This window comes from Marmota monax, unplaced genomic scaffold, assembly GCF_021218885.2.
Source record: "Marmota monax isolate L192 unplaced genomic scaffold, Marmota_monax_Labrador192_F-V1.1 WCK01_AAM20220418_F8-fsc00151, whole genome shotgun sequence".
NCBI classification, from domain to species: Eukaryota; Metazoa; Chordata; class Mammalia; order Rodentia; family Sciuridae; genus Marmota; species Marmota monax.
This window is the reverse complement of record NW_026694226.1, coordinates 2,077,145-2,096,779: the sequence shown is the minus strand read 5'-3', so window position 1 is coordinate 2,096,779 and position 19,635 is coordinate 2,077,145. Positions and strand designations below refer to the sequence as shown.

Genomic DNA, 19,635 nt, shown 5'->3' with positions numbered 1-19,635 from the left:
GGGGGGTGGGGTGGCACTGAGGCTGCGCTGCCGTGGCCCTGTCCACCCCCCCTCCCCACCGCACACCCCCCAGCCCAGACTAGCCCTGGACCGTGCATCCCGAGCCCTGCGTCCAGACGGAGGTGAGAAGGGGGGCAGGCGGGGGACCACCTGGGAGCGGTGGGGGAGGGGATCCAAAGGGGATGCTCTGCTGCCGAAGGACTCTTCCCAGCCGTGAGGGAGACCTGGGGCAGAGAGACAAAATGGGGTGGGAGAGACGGGGAAAGGATATTAGAAAGTTTGGAGAAATTTTTCATTTGTGTCTCCTTTTCTATCTGCTCTTTTTTCCCTGTCTGTGTGTCTGTCTCAGGCAACCGTGGGTCTCTTTGTCTATCTCTGCCTCTCACACAATATTAGAAACATCTTCCTTTCTTGAGGTTGGGATGAAGAGACTGTTGGGACGGCCAGTTGGAGGTCTGCGTGGTAGACAGGGAACTCCAGGTGTGTCTCTGAGCGCCGGGCTGGAAGACGTCAGTGTTTCTAAGAGGAGGGGACTGACAGCAAAGGAGGGAGCTCTAGGTGGGGTGGGGATAGGGTGTGTGTGTGAGAGGCAACAAAACCACTGGCCTTGGACCCTTGACCTGTCCTAGTGACAGATGTGCCCGCGGATGCTTGAGTTTTGGGGAAAAGGAAAGCATTCGGGACTAGGGAGGGAATGTCCAAGGTGTAGTCTAGGCCTTAGACAAATCCCAAGCAATTTTGGACTCCTGAGTCCCACGGGCTGTGGGCATTGCTCTGGGAGGAGATGGGGAGACCTTGTCTTGACCCTCTGACCTCGGGACCACCAGGACAGCTATAGCCACCCGCAGGGAGACCCTACTGGGGCTGGGCGGAACTACTGGCCACTGCCAGCCTGTGTATCGCTGCTGGTCGCCCTCCCAAACAGGAGCTGGGGACCAAGGCCCCTCCTCTGGCTCAGACCACCCTGCCTGCCCTTACTCCCCGCTCTGAAGCCTCTTTCAGGCCCCATGACCCCGAAACAATTAGCCCTGGGCAGCTAGCTTTAGGGACAGGATTAGGGAAAAGGGACCCCGTAGAGACTGAGGGTTTTAGGGGACTGAAGAACTGGGGTCTTAATGGGATGGATCTTTCCTTCCAATAGAGGAAGAAGGCTGGGAGATTTCTTGGGGGAGAAATAAGAGCCAGAACAGGGTGGTTTTCCCTAGGGGGCGGGGTCCAGAGGACCCCCCCTCATTATCTCCAGGGCATCCCCGCCCGAGGACTCAGACCCCGCCCTTGACGTCACTAGGGGGTTCCCGGGGGTCTGGAAGGGTTAACCCTTAAGAAGCCAGCCGTGATACCCGGGAACCTAAGACGTACCCGGGAACCTCCTCCGCATAGATGTATTTTATTTACCCAGTCATTTTCTCGCGCTTTGGTTAACTGGATTCATCTTTCTTTCTCAACCTACCATACTGAGATCCCTGCTCTCCAATAATGCCCCCCATCCCAGAGCACCTCTGTCAGCTTTCTGGATGCGCTGAGGGGAGGAGGGAAGAATGTGTCCCGCCCCCCGAATGTGTCCCGCCCCCCCCTCCCCCGCCGCCGCCCGCCACTAACTCCTTGCTCGACTGGGCTCCCCGGGCGGGCGGGGGAAGCGGAGCCGTCTGCAGCCGGAGCCTGCGGCGGCGACTTGGGTGGGCCGGGGAGGCACGGGGGCGGGGAGGGCGGGACTAGGAGAAGGGGGCGGGGCCGACTCCTGGGAGTTGGGGAGTTGGGGTACTAAGAGGACACTAGAAAATAGGGAGACACCGAAGATGATTTAGGGCTCCGGCAGAGGAACCTTAGGACTCCCTGCCCATCCCGCATTATCACCCATTCCCCAGAAAAAAACTACTGAAACTGGAAAAGTTAGCGACATTTTCCTTTTATAGTGTGAAGGGGAGGCGTGGGTTGGCTGTTGCACGCGTGGGCGAAGAGGGATGTCACCCCAGTTCCATCGCATCTTCTCGGCAGCTTGGTATTAGGACAGGAAGATAACAGAAGGCACGTTTGGGGGAATCTTTTTAGTGTTGGGGGGTCGTTTGCAAGCCATCTTTCTTTCCCTGGGTGAGTCATAGTGGAAGGAGGCGGGAGAAGTGCCCCCCTCTTCCAGCTGCCAGCCAGCTGTGCCCCCCGCTCCTAACATTAGTGCCAAGGTCGAGTTGGGAGGTCTTGGGTGCGGGATCGGGATCTCAGCTGTAAAAGGAGGAGTTTAGAAGGGTACAGCCCAGGCTGCTGGGCTCGGACTAGGTCGTAGGGTCCGGGTTCCACTCCCCATTTTACCCCGCCCTCACCCTAAATCCCAGCATCCCGGGATCACCCACCGCGCTGGCCGGCCCGCTCCCGGCCGTTCTCCACCCCACCCCGCCCCACCCCACCCTCACTCCCGGGAGACCGGAAAACCAGGAATGGAATGAAAACTGGAGTTTGAGGAGAAATGCGATCATAGCATCCTCTCCTTCCTCACTACTCCCTTCTAATCGATGATGACTTTGTTTTTTTCACTCTCCAAGAAGCCTTCCCCCACACTCTCTTTCCTGTTCCCCTCAAAAGGAGACCAAATCCAAACCACCCCAGAGTGACATTAACTTCCATCCCTTGTACCTAACAGACCTGAGAGCACCCCCTCTGAAACCTTATTCCCCCTCTACAATTTTCTCCTAAGGGCAGATTGATCTTTTGAGCTCTCTCTTGGCCCTACCAGTCTGTGTGGACTGTAGCGAGGTCTCCCTCTACCGGACACTGCAGAGATTGCGGATGAACTGTCCTGGGGCAGGGGCAAGCCAAGGAAAGGAACAGGCAGAGCAGCCCAATGCATGAAGTCTCTACATGAGTTCTCCCATCACAATCCTCAAAACTGGTCCATGACATTAAAATCACTTGAAACTCATCCTGGCTCAATAGGTTCTTAACACACACACACACACACACACCCCGTGGCGCGCGCGCGCACACACACACACACACACACACACACACACTTTTTCTAGATAGATAGATCACCCAGGGAAAGCTCCTACCCATTTCCCAAAAAGATCCCCAAGACTTTCTGACAGCCTATGCCTCTTTGGGATGTTTCTCTTTATCCCTTCCTTGGTTGAATGATGTTCTTTTCAATTTGATTTCCATGGCCTATGTCCTAGATGGGCTGGGGGCACAGGAGACATGCTGCCAGAGTTCTGTGCCTGAGATTATCATCTGATCTTCTCTACTTCCCTCCATCTTTATAACCTGCAGTTCTACCTTCCCTTTCTACAGTGTCCCCACACCCTCCTCTGAGACATCATGTTCAACTCGATGACCCCACCACCAGTCAGTAGCTATGTTGAGTCATGCTGTCTTCGACCCCTCCTCAGTCAAGGGGCCCCCAGCATGGGGACAGAAGGTCAGTGTATTTACCAATCCCTGGGCAGATATCTCGTCTAACCCCAGGATCCCCCTCAGTCCTTTCCCTATCCCCTATCAGTTTCCTTTCTTACAGGAGGATTTGAGGCTCTATGCTATATAGGCTTGGAATCTGGGGTCAGGTCTTGCCTGGGACTTTAAGGTGAGGCCTATGTCCTCCATTCCCATTCTGCACTCCAGCTGTCTCTCTTTTCTAGGACTGACTGGTCTGCCCTTCTGCCATCAAGCCAACCTCACGTCGGGTCCCCACAGTTATATGCCAGCCAGAGAGAACAACAGCTGCACCGAGGGTGAGTCCTCAGGGAAAACCTCTTTCCTTTCTACTCTGGGACTTGTTTTGTAGAACAAAGTGGGAGGGCAGGGATCTAGTTGGGAGGAGGAAATGCTCAGAGATGTGAGGGGTCAGAGAACAACCAAGTGGTCACAGCTGGAATCAGTAGCACAAAGCAGAGTTGAGTATTATTTTTTGCTGAGAGGACCCACAGGTTGGGTACATGGAGATTCCCTTTATCTCCTCTGTTTCTTACTCCAGGGTCACTCTTTCCTCCTCCCCGGAATGCTGTCAAGTTGACCAAGAAGCGGGCACTGTCCATCTCTCCTCTGTCAGATACCAGCCTGGACCTGCAGACAGTTATCCGCACCTCACCCAGCTCCCTTGTGGCCTTCATCAACTCCCGCTGCACATCTCCTGGAGGCTCCTATGGCCATCTCTCCATTGGCACCATGAGGTACAGACATTCTCTGGCTAAGACTCCAACTGAAAACCACTAAAAGCCTCAAGTCATCTAAATTTCCAGCCCAATTTGAATCCTTTTCACTTCAAAGTCATTGAAACCCTCCTCAGAACTTCCCTTAGGGCTGCCTTGACCAAGCCTTACATCAAGTCTTATTAAAAAGTCCTCTAAATTGTCCAATAACTTCAAAGACTTGCTGGTAGTCTTCAGTAACTGCCACCTCTTCTCCTCTTCAGCCCTTCTCTGGGATTCCCACCTCAGATGAATCACCAAAAAGGGAGCTCACCTTCCTTTGGAGTGCAGCCCTGTGGCCATGACTCCAACCGGGGTGGGATGATGCCACATCCTCAGTCCCGGGGACCCCTCCCAACTTATCAGGTGAGATTCCCCATATTGCTACCTGATTTCTCCTAGGTCAGGGTGGGTGGGTGGCGACTTTACAGTAAAGGAAGGACAGGGTATATAAAAGTTTTCACTGGGGCTGAAGTTGTGGCTCAGTGGTAGAGCACTTGCCTAGAATGTGTGAGGCACTGGGTTTGATTCTCAGCACTGCATATAAATAAATAAAATAAAGGTCCATCAACATCTAAAAAAATATTTTTTAAAAAAAGTCTTCAGTTCCAGAGAAGTAGAGAGGTTTTACTCTTTGGGGCTGACTCAGGCTCTTTCAGATGAGATTCTACCTTTTGCCCATCCTGTTCACCAATGCAATCTTAGAAGGAAGTCCCTTCCACACCCAGGGGTTCCTGCTGCTTGGGTGGGAACACTTAGAACAGAAAGACCTGGCTGGGCTCCTTCCTTCTTCCTATTTCTACCCTTATCGCCCTCATCTCTTCCCCTGGGGAAGCTGAAGTCAGAGCTGGACATGCTGGTTGGCAAGTGCCCAGAGGAGCCTTTGGAAGGTGATATGTCCAGCCCCAACTCCACAGGCACACAGGTAAAAGGAGGGGCATGGGCTTTACCTTTGGGACCTGAGCAAACAAAAGCTATCACCCAAGTAACCATAACACTGCTTCTCCTATCCTAGGATCCCCTGTTGGGGATGCTAGATGGGCGAGAAGACCTGGAGAGAGAGGAAAAGCCTGAGCCTGAGTCTGTATATGAGACTGACTGCCGCTGGGATGGTTGCAGCCAGGAATTTGACTCCCAGGAGCAGCTGGTGCACGTGAGCCCTAGGGGGTAACAGGAATGACTGACTGGAGTCTGTAAAAGACTCTGAGTGAGACATTGTGGAGTTTGGTTGAGGGTAGGAATCAGGATACTGAAGTCATAGGTTGAGTGCTTACTTGAGTAGGCAAAAGCTCAAAAACTATCTTTACTTTAGAGAGCTGGAAGGCATGAGATTTGGGATATGTTGTCTTCCTGCCCCTTCTTCCCCCACAAGGTAAAGTTGAGGAGGAGGAATAGGGAGCCAGGGCAGCTATTCTGGGTTCCGGGAACATGGGGGAAACTTGGAAAACCTCTGTATCTTTTCCCCCAGCACATCAACAGTGAACACATTCATGGAGAACGGAAGGAGTTCGTGTGCCATTGGGGGGGCTGCTCCAGGGAGCTGAGGCCCTTCAAAGCCCAGTACATGCTGGTGGTACACATGCGCAGACACACAGGCGAGAAGCCACATAAGTGCACGGTGAGGCATTCATCCCCAAGCCAAGTCCCTTCCTAAACTGGCTTCCAGTCAAGATAGGGTCCGAGAAAGACTTGTTCATAGGTCCTTTTTGCCATAAATATTAAGTCCTAATTATGACTGTATTGATATATATTAAAACATTTTCTTGGAACTAAAAGCTCATTTTCCCCTTGATTTAAAAATATTAAAATATATTTGTGAGTCCCTTAAAATATTGTGGGCCCTCAAGACTGTGCCTAGATTCTGCCTAATAGCTAAGCCTTGCATCAAGGACATAAGACACTCACTTGAACCTATTCCTCAGATAACCCCAATTTTAAAAAGTCTAAGATTCCACACAGGGAGCCCTGCTCAGGCCTGACCAGGAAGAGTCATTCCTCACACCACACCCCTAAGGGAAAGTGCCTCCAGCTGCTTCTGTTCCAGAGAAGCTCTCATTTGCCCTTATCCCCTAATTTTGGGAATTCTCTTGAGCCCTAGTGTTCTCCCATTTTGAACTATATTCTCTATGTATGCCTCTTATGAGATTTAGGGTCCTTTAATCTCCATGTTCTTCTGTTTAAGAGTTGTCATTTTACCTTCTGTTATGTCTCCTAGTTTGAAGGGTGTAGGAAGTCATACTCACGCCTTGAAAACTTGAAGACACATCTGCGGTCACACACGGGTGAGAAGCCATACATGTGTGAGCACGAGGGCTGCAGTAAAGCGTTTAGCAATGCCAGTGACCGCGCCAAGCACCAGAATCGGACCCACTCTAATGAGGTGAATGTCCCAACTAAGAGACCCTCCCCACTTGAAAAGCCATCTGCAGGGGAGATTCCCCCATAAGAAATCCCTTAGCCCAGCACCCACTCCAAAGAGGTGAGTTCCCCTTGCCCCTGTAATTCACGCAGAGGGACCCTTTCTGAAACAAAGAATTTCAAGCCAGGCATGGTGATGTACATCTGTAATCCCAAGGTCTCAAGAGGCTGAGGCAGGAGGATTGCAAGTTTGAGGCCTGCCTCAGCAACTTAGTGAGGCCTGTCTCAAAAAGTAAAATGAGCTGGGGTATAGCTCAGTGGTAAAGTACCTCTGGGTCTAATCCTCAGTACAAAAAAAAAAAAAAAAGAAAGAAAGGAGAGAGACACACAAAACCAAGAATTTTCACTCACCATTCCTCCTACTTTTTTAACCAGCAAAGAGACCAACCTGAAACAGACCTGGTCTAGAAACGATACCAAATATCTTCAACCCCTGAATTTATGAGGCCTCACAACCCTGGGTTCACCTCCTCATCTTTCCAAGGCCTGGGCCCACCTTAAACCTCTCATATTTTACTCCCACCCAAGGGTGCCCACCTTCCTTAGCTCCTTGGATGCTGTGTGCTCCTCTTTTACCCCTTTTGTCACCTTTCCTTATTCCTCCTGCAGTCTGCCACTCTAATTCCTTGGCCTTCTGTCTTCACTCTCCACTTGACAGAAGCCGTATGTGTGCAAGCTCCCTGGCTGCACCAAACGCTACACAGACCCCAGCTCACTCCGAAAACACGTCAAGACAGTGCATGGTCCTGATGCCCATGTGACCAAGCGACATCGAGGGGATGGCCCCTTGCCCCGGGCACCATCCCTTTCCACAGTGGAGCCCAAGAGGGAGCAGCGGGAAGGAGGCCCCATCAGGGAAGAGAGCAGACTGACTGTGCCGGAGGGTGCCATGGTGAGCCAGCTCAGGCAAATTCACCTCCATACTCCAGCCTGCCCTGCTGATCTCTTTCTAACCCCTTCTGAATCACCTCCTCCCATCTAAATCACTCTTCTGAGACCTTTGGGCCTTTCTCTCATCCTCTTGTTTCTCTTTGGCCTACCCAAAATCTGTGGAATTTAGAGTTATGAATTATTTAATTGATTCAACAACTCACTTTTAAGCAGCACTTTGTATTTTTTCAAGCCTTTTATGTGCATAATTTCATGTATTCCTCACAACAACTTAATGAGAAAGGAACTTGTGCCACACACCTATAATCCCAGCTACTCAGGAGTCTGAGGCAGAAGATCACAAGTCTGAGGCTGGCCTGGGCAAGATCTTGTCTCAAAATACAAAATAAACAGGGTTAGGGATGTAGGTCAGTGGTAGAGCACCCCTGGGTTAAAACTTTACCGCCACAAAAATAAAGAGAAAGGAACTTGCACCCCAGCAGTCTATATTCCAGCCTGGGCTCTTCTAAAACATGTCTTCCAGTTTGCCACAGTTTGTCACTTGCTCAGCCCTCTCTACACTTTAACACCTTCCTTCGGCTCAGGTGGTCACTGGGACACAAGCTTCAGCTGCTTGTAAAGTTGAAGAAGCTGTGGGGAAGGGGGAAGGGTGCCTCTCTCAGCCCTCATGTTCTCCACAGAAGCCACAGCCCAGCCCTGGGGCACAGTCTTCCTGCAGCAGTGACCACTCTCCAGCAGGCAGCGCAGCCAACACAGACAGTGGCGTGGAAATGGCTGGCAATGCAGGGGGCAGCACTGAGGACCTGTCTAGCTTGGATGAGGGAACTTGTGTTGCTGGCACTGGACTGTCCACTCTCCGCCGCCTTGAGAATCTCAGGCTGGACCAGCTGCATCAACTCCGGCCAGTAGGGCCGCGGAGTCTCAAACTGCCCAGCTTGACCCACACTGGTGAGATCTGGGTGTAGGAGGTATGCTGGGCTGAGATCTGGACTTGCCCTGAGGTTGGGAGGAAGTCACCCTTCAGGGCTTCCATATGACACCTTTGTACAATTAGAAAAAGATCCCCTTTCTTCAGAACACTGCCAGTGAATGCTGTCCCCTAGGATTGTGTGACACACAACCTGTATGACCATTCACAGCAGGCCTGAATCCCTGGTGACCCAGAAGAATGGGCATGAGAGGAAACAGAACTGAATTAAGGAGACTAGGACACCTTATTCTGGAACTCCGGGACAAGGCTATCTCATGGGTGAAATTCAGGGGGCCCCTTACTACCCTGCCTTTTCTCCCTGTCACTTTGCAGGCACCCCTGTGTCCCGCCGTCTGGGCCCTCCAGCCTCTCTTGATCGCCGCAGCAGCAGCTCCAGCAGCATCAGCTCTGCCTACACTGTCAGCCGCCGTTCCTCCCTTGCCTCCCCTTTTCCCCCTGGATCTCCACCAGAGAATGGGGCATCCTCCCTGCCTGGCCTCACACCTGCCCAGCACTACCTGCTCCGGACAAGATATGCTTCAGCCAGGGGCGGTGCTACCCCACCCATAGCAGCACCCAGCCTGGATCGGATGGGGAGTCTCCCTGCACCTTCTTGGAGAAGTAAAGCTGAGTATCCAGGATATAACCCCAATGCAGGGGTCACCCGTAGGGCCAGTGACCCAGCCCGAGCTGCTGACCGCCCTGTTCCAGCCAGAGTCCAGCGGTTCAAGAGCCTGGGTTGTGTCCACATACCCCCTACTGTGGCAGGGGGAGGACGGAACTTTGATCCTCACCTCCCAACCTCTATCTATTCACCACAGCCTCCCAGCATTACAGAGAATATTGCCATGGATACTAGAGGGCTACGGGAGGAGCCAGAGGTTGGGACTTCCATGATGGGCAGTGGTCTGAACCCCTATATGGACTTCTCATCTGATGATACTCTAGGATATGGGGGGCCTGAAGGGGCAGCGGCAGAGCCTTATGGAGCTAGGGGTCCAGGTGCCTTGCCTCTTGGGCCTGGTCCACCTACCACCTATGGCCCCAGCCCCTGTCCCCAGCAGGTCTCCTATCCTGACACCACTCCAGAAACATGGGGTGAGTTCCCTTCAGTACACTCTGGGCTATATCCAAGTCCCAAGACTCCAGGTGGAACCTATAGTCAGTGTCCTCGACTTGAACATTATGGACAAATACAAGTGAAACCAGAACAAGGATGCCCAGTGGGGTCTGACTCCACAGGACTGGCACCCTGCCTCAATGCCCACCCCAGGGAGGGACTCGCATGCCCACAGCCCCCATTCTCCCACTACCCCCAGCCTCCTCCTCCCCAGTATCCTCAGACAGGTCCCTATCCTCAGCCACCCCCTGATTATCTTCCTTCAGAACCCAGGTCTGATCTTGATTTTGATTCTCCCACTCATTCTACTGGACAGCTCAAGGCTCAACTTGTTTGTGATTATGTTCAGTCTCAGCAAGAGCTCCTCTGGGAGGGTGGAGGCAGGGGAGAGGCCCCAGTCCAGGAACCTTCCTACCAGAATTCCAAGTTTCTGGAGGGTTCTCAAATTAGTCCAAGCCCTGCCAAAGCCCCAATGGCCACATATGAACCTGGCTTTGCACCCAGCTTGCCCAATCACAAGTCAAGCTCCTACCCCACACATTCATCATGCCATGAAAATTTTGCTGTGGGAGCGAACAGAACTTCCCATAGGGGAGCAGCACCACCCCGGCTTCTGCCTCCATTGCCCCCTTGCTATGGGCCCCTCAAGGCAGGGGGAACCAACCCCAGCTGTGGCCATCCTGAAGTTGGCAGGCTGGGAGCAGGTCCTGCCTTGTACCCTCCTCCTGAAGGGCAGGTATGTAACCCTCTGGACTCTCTTGATCTTGACAACACTCAGCTGGACTTTGTGGCTATTCTGGATGAGGCCCAGGGGCTGAGTCCTCCTTCCCATGATCAGGGAGACAGCTCTGAACATACCCCACCTTCCTCTGGGCCCCCGAACATGGCTGTGGGCAACATGAGTGTATTACTGGGATCCCTACCTGGAGAGACACAATTCCTCAACTCTAGTGCCTAAATGGTGAAGAATACCATCCATAAGACCCTCATTTCCTAAGGCTTCCATTCCTCCAGGGGAGTTGGGGAGAGGAGCCACAGACCCCTGCAGAAGATGCCCCAGGGATGGAAGATTTAGGTTGGGGGCTGTATTTAATCTGCGTATGTTTTGGAGAGGAATTTTATAATGACACTGATTCCTGAAAATAAAGGAACTGCATCAGAAAAAAAATGGTGTTTTATGTGTTATCTTAGGGAGGGGAGCAAGAAGAGAAGTGGGGGTTCATCTTCCCACTTTCCTTTTCAGAGGGTTCCCTCACCCAATCCCAACCCCTCAGGTGAGGCTCAAGAAGATAAAGAGGGTTATCTGGGAGACAGGGTTTATATACATGTCCTCAAAACAGAACACCCCCACACACAAAAGGCTAGCCTACAGATCATTGGAAATCATGTCCTCTTTCTTGCCTGAGTCAGGGGAAGAGGCTGGCGAAGTTGGTGAGCATCAGCTGGACCAACTGCCCAGGGTAGAGTGCGTGGGCTGCAGGATCAGATGTCTCCTGCTCTGGTCGAAGGAGGGTTGGTCCAAACACAATTCCCAGGTTGTGAGGGGTCATGCGGTTCTTATCTGAGTGTGATATTACCCTGTGGGCAAAGGCCAATGGAAGAGGAAATAAGGCAGCAGCTCACTACTTCAAATCCATCTAACCCTGAAGGTTTGAGCACTGAAGGGCTCACTCTGGGATCCCTCTACGTGGTGGCTAAAGAAACCAAGAGCAGAATCTCAGGGCAAGTGGGGAGAGGGACTAGTGGAGAAACTTTCAGGATATAAGCTGAAAATGGAACCTAGGATGTAACTGCCTGTTTCCAGGCATGGCCCTTAGAATCCTTTCTGCTCATGATTTGGGAGGTTTAATTCAAATGGTCATCCCCTTTCAGAGGTCACTGCCCAGGCCTACCTCAGCCTAACAAGCCATCACCACTGCCCAGGTGGATGAAAAAATAATAGGGAAGGAAAAAATAAGATTTCCCTTATTTCTCTCACAGAATTCTTGGGCTTGTCTTCATCCCATTCCCCCATTTGATGCTGAGCTATCCAAAGATTTGATGTGTGTCTCTGGCCAGGTAAACTTGGATGCTTACCTACCTCTACCCCACAAGAACAGAGTTCCTGATGCATGCAGCACTCCACCCTCCCCAGCATAAGGAAAGATGTTCGATATTCCCAACCTGCATAAATGCTCCAGGAGGTACCGCAGAGTATCATGGTTTGGCTTTGGCATTGAGTCTACTAATTCTTGTATTTGAGAGAGACGCTGCTCTGATTCAGAAAGTGCTAGAGAGAGAGAGAGAGAGAGAGAGAGAGAAATGGGAAGGGCATGGGAGTCAGGTTAGGGAAGTTTCATGGGCTGGGGATGTAATTCAGTGGTAGAACACTTGCCTAGCATGCTCTGGGTTCAATCCCAGCATGACCAAAAATAAAAACAAACAAAAACTCTAAATTTCACACATAATCCACCCCCCTCCCTCCAAAAAAAACCCAAACTATTGGAGTTGGCACATGAGTTACTTTCCATCTCTATTGTTAGAATGAAAAACAATCTCTATTCTATTATTTACCACACATGCCCCCCAAGAGTGTTGCCCAAAACTCCCAACACTTACCAAGGGCAGCACGAAAATGGGGCAGCAGCATTGGGGGGACCAGAGGCTGGGGTAGCTCCCGGAGAAAAAGTTTCAGGGCTCCGGTGACCACATGAATATCATCCCACTCAGCACTGTCCAAATCTAACCGGCCTTCTATAGGGAAAAGGAGGTTCAATGGGTTCAGGGTTCATCAAGGGCCAGAGAGACCTAGAGACTGAGAGGTCAGAAGTTCTGGAAAATTCAGCCAAAGCTGATCACAAGAATGTTATGGAGGTCCATCACAGGGCAAGACAGCAAAGGTAAGAATGGAGCCTTTCTAGGAGCAGGACATGGGGGAATCCATTGGAACAAGGAGGACATGGGGAAGTTTAAAGGGATCTCAGGGGTACTCCATGTAAGTACCTTGTCCTGGATTTTCTGGGAACATATACCTCCCATCAGAGGTGACTGCCCGTTCTACAACATAGATGAGAAGAGATCAGGAGTTAAGACTTGCAGTTCCAGCTCTCTTATTTAGTACCACCCCCAGTTCTTTTTTTTTTAACATTTATTTTTTAGAAATAGTTAGACACAATACCTTTATTTATTTATTTATTTATTTTTATGTGGTGCTGAGGATCAAACCCAGGCCTCACACGTGCTAGAGGAGCGCTCTACCGCTGAGCCACAATGCCAGCCCCACACCCCAGTTCTGAGGCTTGAAGTTCTCAGTACCACCACTTGCCTACAAACCTTCTCACCTCTGTCCACCAGAAAGCGAAGTTTCTGAACCACTGCCAAGTTCCCGCTCACTCGGTAAATGCCATCCACATCTAGACCTAGGAGATGAATTAGGGAGCACATGGGACTCCTGCTCTAAAGTGTGCGTGGTGAAGGCCACACTGAGAAATATGAGGAAGAAAGAGGGCAGTAGAAAGACAAGGATGGAAGAAGTGGGAATTCCAGGGCTTGGCCTGTTTTAAAGGGGAAGAATCTGGAGTCTCTAGGAAAATGACCTCGTTTATCCACAGCAGCAATGCAGAGACGTACAAAACTGGGCACCGTGTCTCCTTCCCGCTGGCACAGTGATTCCAACTGGCAGCCAAATACCTGGTCTGGGGAGGTAAAGTGAGGTGGGAAACCAGGGCCAACTCACTCAAGGAAGCTCTTCTCAGCCAGGTCAGGTCTTCACCCTGAAATGGGACTGGCCCTTCTGCTGTCTGTGCCCCACCTGGGTATGGGGGTATCCCCCCTCCCAACTGCCCAATAATCAGGAATAGTTGATTATTTAAAAACAGGGGTCTCGAGGGCTGGGGATGTAGCTCAGTTGAGTGCTTGCCTCCTATGCACAAGGTCCCGGGTTCAAAGAAAAGAAAAGGAAAAAAGGAGCAGGGCTCTTAGAAGACTACAATATATAGCTCTAGAAAGCTCAACATTGAGCCTTGCCGGAGTTTTTTCATCCACAAAACGGGCTGATACCCAGATCAGGAATACAAAAGTGCTTGCAAAAACACTAAAGCAGGCAGGTCCCTCAGTCATCCTAGCCCACCTCACCCCTGAGCAGACCCCGCTCCTGAAGGCTTTGCAAGGGCGGTCTCTTGGCGATTAGCCGCTTCAGCTTGTTCCGCACACGGTTCTGCTCAGTGCCTTCCGGACACCGACCTGTTGGAGGCAGATAGAGTAAGAGCCTGATAGCAAACGCAGGATCTAGGATCCAAGGATCCTCTCCCCTGACCCGCCCCATACTGGAGCTCCGGCGGCCGCTGAGCCGCAGAAACGGCTTGGGCACTGGCTCAGAGTCCTCTTCTTCGTCCTCTCCGGCGCTCAGCTCTGCCAGCTCTGCAGGTCCGGAGCCCGACAGTCGCAGCTCCAGCGGGTTCTCTCGCTCCTGGACCCGGCGGGCCATGCAGAGGGTTGCAAGAAAGAAGAGAGAAATTTGCATCCCTGGCTCCATAAAGAGACTCTAATCCTCTGCTTGGGTCCCAAGTACCAGCCTCACCCTAGGCCAGGACTTTACACCGAGATCACGGTGCCCCCATATCCCCAACTCCTGTTGTTCCTACCCTACTCCCTTGGTCCCCGGTCCCCGCCTGGCCAGAGCGTCTCCCGGGTCTCCCACCCTTCTAACCAGCCGCTCGATGACAGCCCGCAGCGCGCGGTGCCACGCTCGAAGCTCTGTCTCTTGATCTGACTGCAACAGGAACTCGTGGCCAGGGACTGTGCGGATCTAGGGAGCGGGTGGGGAAAGGTTTGGGTCAGCGGACAGAAGCCTCAAAAGCTGGGACGCCAAGATCAAGAGTTATAGGGAGGTTTTAAGGGCGCGTCCTGGGTTCGGGTGGGGCTTTGAGGACTCGCGGGGACCGCACTCACGTGCAGGACGTTGCGCCGGCTGGACAGGTGGCGGCCGTGTGCCAGGGCCGCCCCACGCAGGTCCACACTGCTTTCGGGCCGGCTACCCGCTGGCCCCTGGCAATTAGGAGAGAAAATGAAGCCATGGGGTTGTTTCTCTCACTGCTTCCCTCTTCCATGACGGGTTCCTCATTCCTTCACCTTCCTCTGCATCGCCCTCTCCACCTCTCCCCTCAGTCGGCCGGAGGCGGGAAGAAATAGCACCCCAAACTTTCCGGCACCCCTTTCCTTACACTCATCCAGCCTGAAGAGGGTGCAGTTGGCGGTGGAGGCTCTCGGTAGAACACCAGGCTGTTACCAGCTAACACCACCCAAGACGGGCCCCAGTTCTTCCTGCGGGGGCGGAGGAGAGGCAGTAGTGGTTGTGAATAGGTCATTCTAGAATTTCACTGGGTGTGAGCTCCCCCAACACCCTGGTCTACCCTACGGAAAAACCCTGATCCATAGTGTGTTCCAGTTTCTCCTTACCTGAGCTTGCGTCCCCCTTGGGCAATCTTGGTCATGTTGAGAAGGCCTGACTTTTCCACCTCCTGGGAAGGGGAGGGAGTGGTATCTGTAAGCAACCCTGTACCGCCACAGGCTTTCCCTAAGGAGTTTCCCAGGAGTGCGGTCCCTTGAAGTTTTGTACGAGTAGGGGGCTGGATATGAGAGGATACCCGCAAAACAGGAAGATTTTTTGAGGAGCAGGAATTGAGGGGTGAAGCATGGAGGATCATGACATTTGAAGGACATGGGAGACTCACATGGGGGTCGTCCAGGAGCTGCGGCAGGGCTCTAGGGGACTGCAAAGCTGGAGGCTGGTCTGAGGGGACTAACTGGGAGGTGCCTTGGCTGAGGCAGGGTGAACCCTGGGGGAAGGAATTGAAGAAACAGGTGGAGGAAACTTAAGTTTTGGGGTCCCTGGCTGTAGGAGGAAGAGGAGCGATAATGTGCGTGAGAGGCAAAGTGGATAATGAAGAAGAATGTCTTGCATAAGAGAAAGCTGCAAAACAAACGTACTTTTTCTGCATGATTTGGGGGAGGTTGGAAAGGGCCTCACCTGTGGGTCAAGCAGTTCCAGGTTCCCTGTGTCAGATCCTGAGCCCTTTGCCTGAGGTTGCAGGACACCATTGTCCCTATTCAGGGTCTGGATCCCCTCCATTGAGCCAGAGTTCTGGGTTTAAGGGAGAGGGAGATAAAGTTTCAGCCAGATGTCACCTCAACCCACACTCAACATCCTTCTCACAATTTGCTGATTTTTCTGATCTCCTGAGAGCCACAGAAAGAAAACACGCTACCTTGGGGTTCAGTGGGAGAAAGGAGGAAATTGAGGGGACAAAGGAATAAGCATAAGGAAAGGTCTCACCGTGTCTTGAGTGCGACTGCGGCGTGGGGGCTTCCAGGACTTGCAGCCAGTCAGAGAATTTATGTAGAAGCAGCGTCCAGAGTTGGGGTCCAGGTGCTGCTCCCAGGCGTCCAGCCTCTGCAGCGGTGGGCATGCAGGGACAGGGGGTGGGGACCGAGGACAGCTGCGAAGGTCCACCAGGTTACAGTACACAGGGGCCTCTGACATGAGGGGTTGGGGTTCTGCCTGCCAGAAAGGGTCAGGGAGAAGTTGGTGCTTTCTCTGCCTGTGCTCCCCCACAATTTTCTCTCCCCCTTATCACCTCCTTCTTCATCCCCCACCATTTTCTCACCACCAGCTCCCTGCCTGGGTGACCCAGGTACAGGGGGAGAATCCCCAGTCACCCAGCTGCTTTTAAAAAATTCTCTCTCACAATCTTCTTTGCTTTTCTCCTCACTTCCTGTTGCCAACTTCCCTCCTCCCCCACCCAACCCCCGCCCTGGGCCGCAGGAAAGGGGAACAGGCTTTTTGTTGGGGGGGTGGAGGTGAGGGGAACACTCCACCCTTACATCCTGCAGGGTAAAAGAAGACCAAAAGGAGTGAGAGACTACCCCTGCTAGGGAGATCTGAAGGAGGAGGGGCTTTTTCCAACCAGTAACAAGAAAGAGGGAGGGGAGGAATCAAGTCTAGGAGTTAGCTCCAGAGGGGATTTGCTGGTGGCCCAACTGACAAGACATAAAATAGGAAAAACCCTACCCCAGTAGGAGTCAAGAGGAAGGGAGAAAGAGGATGGCCCATTGCTCTTCTTTCAGTCCTTCTATTGTGCCAGGTTCCTTGTCCCCTCAGGGCCTTGGCTACTTGTTCTCCCTTCTCATGTCTTCCTTTGTCTTATGGCTGTCTGTCTCTTCCTCCTCCTCCTGTTTGCTGCCTTCTCAGACTACCTCAGCCACTCTACCACATTTGCTCTTCTTGGTAGCTTTATTAGCAACAGAATAAGTATGGGTTATTTATTTATGTTTGTCCCTTAAGGACATGAATGCTTCTGTCCTGTTTGCCCTTATTCCCATAATGGGACCTAGCTGTAATATTTGTGAACTGGCCATGCTCAGGAGTAAAGCTGTGACTCACCATATTAGCACTGGTCTTTGACAGCAAGTTTTCCTGGGAGAAGGATCTTCCATTTGGCCTTTCCTGGAGGGGCTTTAGGAGGCTGGGCCTCAAATTGGCCACACTGACACTTCTACACATTTTCGGGGGAAGTGGAGGAGGCTGCTCTGATGTAGGCTGGTGTGCCTGAGATAGATGCACCTTCTCCAGGGAGCCACGAAACAACTTTGGCCCTGGAAACAGAAATGGAGGAGAGTTATGATCATGATTGGGTCTTTAAGGTGGTCAGAGGGAGGATGTGGAAAATAATGAGCCGGGTGTGGTGATGCATGCCTGTAATCCATGTGGCTCAGGGGGCTGAGGCAGGAGGATCACAAGTTTAAAGCCAGCCTTAGCAAAAGCAAGGTACTAAGCAACTTGATGAGACCCTGTTTCTAAATAAAAAATGCAAAATAGGGCTGGGGATGTATCTCAGTGGTTGAATGCCCCGAGTTCAATTCTTGGCACCCCTCCAAAAAAAAAAAAGAAAGAAAGAATGAGACCCAGAAGTCTTGGGACTAATAGTAGAGACGATGGGATCATTATGCTACCACAATGGGGATGAGGTGTAGGCTGGTGGGAGGGAGATAAGAGAAGGGGACCAGCAGAAGCAAGTGGGAAGTCTCAAGGTGTAAGGGCACACGCCTTTAATCCCATCTACAAGGAAGAAGGCAGGAGGATCACAAATTCAAGGCCAGCCTTAGCAACTTAGTAAGACCCTGTTTCAAAATAAAAAATAAAAAGAGCTGGGAATGTGGCTCAGTGGTTAATCTCCCTGGGTTCAATCACTGGTACTAATAAATAAATGAACTTACAAACAAATATAATGGAGATGTATATTAATGGTAGAGTACTCCTATTCAATTCCCAGTACCAAAATAATAATAATAATAATAATAATAATAATAATAATAATCTGCCAAAGCTAGGGAGACAGGAAGGTGATGGGAGAGGGCTTAGGACTTACTTACCAGGAGTCCAGAGGGATTGGCTGGGTGTAATGATGGTTGTGCTCTGTGAAGGGACAGATTCCTCTGTCACGTAGGCAGCTGGGACAAAGATGGGTCGAGAGGTAGAGGGTGCTCCCAGGCGCCTTGCCAACCACCAGTCTGAGTTGGTCTTTCGAAGCAGTAGGAACCTGTCTCCTTCAGCCAGAGACACCTGCCGGCCATCTGCCCCAGTATAAGTAAAAGCATAGAGGGCACACAGCTGGGATCCCTGAGAGGGGTTTCTGGTCCCCAACCCTAGACTCCCCCAGGTACTTGGCCACCACCGGCCAGAAAGCATTGTGGTCAGCACCGTCACCTATGGGAAAAGGGTAAGCTGGAGATGCAGAAGGAAGCAGGACTGGCTGCTTCCAGGCAAAAGGACATTGTTCTAAGAGAAGTGGTGGGGGGAGACCGGGAGGGGGAGGGAGAAGGTAAAGACAGGAGCACCCGGGTAAGTAAAAGGGTAAAGCAGAGGGCTTGGGTTGGGGATCAGTATGGCCTGGGGGGCTGAGAACTCCTGGGTGATGTGTCTGGTGAGGAAGTATATAAGTAAGGTGAGAGAGGATGTGGTCAGCTGGGCTGTGTGGCCAGCAAGGCAGGAAATCAGAGGAGTTGAACTTGCTTGTGAATTTTACTGCAATTATACCTTGTGGGGTCCAAGTGAAGATCCAGGGACAGGAGGAGTTGATCCTGGGTGCTGGTGGAAGTCTTGAGCTAGACACAGAAAGAAAATGAGGAGGAAAAATCAAGTCCAAGACAGAAACGCAGGGAAATACACAAGAGGTAACGACAAACGTTTGTGACCCTTTATTAAATTTGCATAGGCATCAATATTTCCGTTACCAATCACCTCAGACCTAAAGCTGCGTGCTTCCTGTGCAGACAGACAGAGAAACAGAGAGCCAGAGAAACAGTAAGACCAAATAAGAGAGCAAGAGAAAGTGGCTAGGAAAAATGCAGAGGGATTCAGAGTTGAAATATCACCCTACTCCCTAGGGCATGATGTTGAGAGGGATAATCTTGACGTGATCCTCTGTGCATCGGCTTCTTGGAGGAGGCACCCAATTTTAGTGTGTAGTTTCACTCATTCAACACTCTTACCAAGGACTGATGGGGTGAAAAGAGCAGTGAAGCATTAGATGGAGATGAGAGAGAGAAGTGAGCCCTCATGGAACTTGAGGAGACCTTAACTGATGGCACACACAAAAAAAAACTTATTATACTTGAATCAGGAACTATGAACTACTAATGTCAGCTTCTCCCTGGTGGAAGGTGTGAACTGGTCTCCTTGGATTGCCAGCAGTTTTAAACCCATAATTCCTGACCACTCCTCTTTTCCCCTTCTGTTTCTCTACTGCACAGTGTGAAGCATTCTGTTTGGGTTTGGAAAGGTGGAGTAGAAAATGAATGTCCATTCCCTCTGGTGACATCAGACAGCCAGCTGTCCTCCCCTGACCTGTCTGAGGACTGGATGGTCAGTACTGGGCTTCTGTCTCAGTGATCTTGATTAGTTCCACTTTCAAAACATGGAGAACTCTTCCCTCTTCCAAAATATGACTAACTTCATCCATTTATTCATTCATTTGATTTTCTTTTTTCCTTTTCTATTTTTCAGTATTGGGGATTGAACCCTTACT

General features: G+C 51.5%; 2 protein-coding genes and 1 long non-coding RNA gene across 15 annotated transcripts; 1 reads left to right on the top strand and 2 right to left on the bottom strand.

Annotated features, from left to right (window-relative positions):
* Positions 1 to 3: 3 nt before the first annotated feature.
* Gli1 (GLI family zinc finger 1) lies at positions 4 to 10,719 on the top strand. 2 transcript variants are annotated; one of them, XM_058586135.1, is made up of 12 exons: positions 4 to 122; positions 3,280 to 3,406; positions 3,624 to 3,716; positions 3,959 to 4,154; positions 4,397 to 4,538; positions 5,008 to 5,097; positions 5,188 to 5,325; positions 5,641 to 5,790; positions 6,388 to 6,552; positions 7,249 to 7,482; positions 8,162 to 8,429; positions 8,785 to 10,719. In XM_058586135.1, exons 2-12 carry the CDS (start codon positions 3,307 to 3,309, stop codon positions 10,527 to 10,529), a joined length of 3,321 nt encoding a protein of 1,106 aa, XP_058442118.1. In that variant the 5' UTR covers positions 4 to 122; positions 3,280 to 3,306; the 3' UTR covers positions 10,530 to 10,719. The 2 variants fall into 2 exon arrangements, with proteins under 2 accessions (XP_058442118.1, XP_046322499.1); XM_046466543.2 differs by lacking the exon at positions 4 to 122 and having other exon boundaries at positions 3,150 to 3,406.
* LOC124108181 (uncharacterized) lies at positions 1,887 to 3,119 on the bottom strand. Its single transcript, XR_006856632.2, has 2 exons — positions 2,723 to 3,119; positions 1,887 to 2,217 (listed from the first exon to the last, which is right to left on the bottom strand). It is a non-coding gene; the product is annotated as an uncharacterized LOC124108181 (long non-coding RNA).
* An 8-nt stretch (positions 10,720 to 10,727) lies between the features above and the next one.
* On the bottom strand, positions 10,728 to 18,788 carry Arhgap9 (Rho GTPase activating protein 9). 12 transcript variants are annotated; one of them, XM_046466549.2, is made up of 17 exons: positions 18,645 to 18,788; positions 17,981 to 18,181; positions 16,992 to 17,203; positions 15,885 to 16,109; positions 15,579 to 15,692; positions 15,283 to 15,387; positions 15,008 to 15,069; positions 14,773 to 14,872; positions 14,501 to 14,596; positions 14,250 to 14,357; positions 13,685 to 14,018; positions 13,147 to 13,245; positions 12,892 to 12,969; positions 12,554 to 12,607; positions 12,170 to 12,304; positions 11,735 to 11,840; positions 10,728 to 11,149 (listed from the first exon to the last, which is right to left on the bottom strand). In XM_046466549.2, exons 3-17 carry the CDS (start codon positions 17,109 to 17,111, stop codon positions 10,978 to 10,980), a joined length of 1,908 nt encoding a protein of 635 aa, XP_046322505.1. In that variant the 5' UTR covers positions 17,112 to 17,203; positions 17,981 to 18,181; positions 18,645 to 18,788; the 3' UTR covers positions 10,728 to 10,977. The 12 variants fall into 12 exon arrangements, with proteins under 12 accessions (XP_046322505.1, XP_058442120.1, XP_046322502.1 ...); XM_058586137.1 differs by having other exon boundaries at positions 17,981 to 18,023; positions 18,645 to 18,747; XM_046466546.1 differs by lacking the exon at positions 18,645 to 18,788 and having other exon boundaries at positions 13,685 to 13,792; positions 13,877 to 14,018; positions 17,981 to 18,549.
* Positions 18,789 to 19,635: the final 847 nt, after the last annotated feature.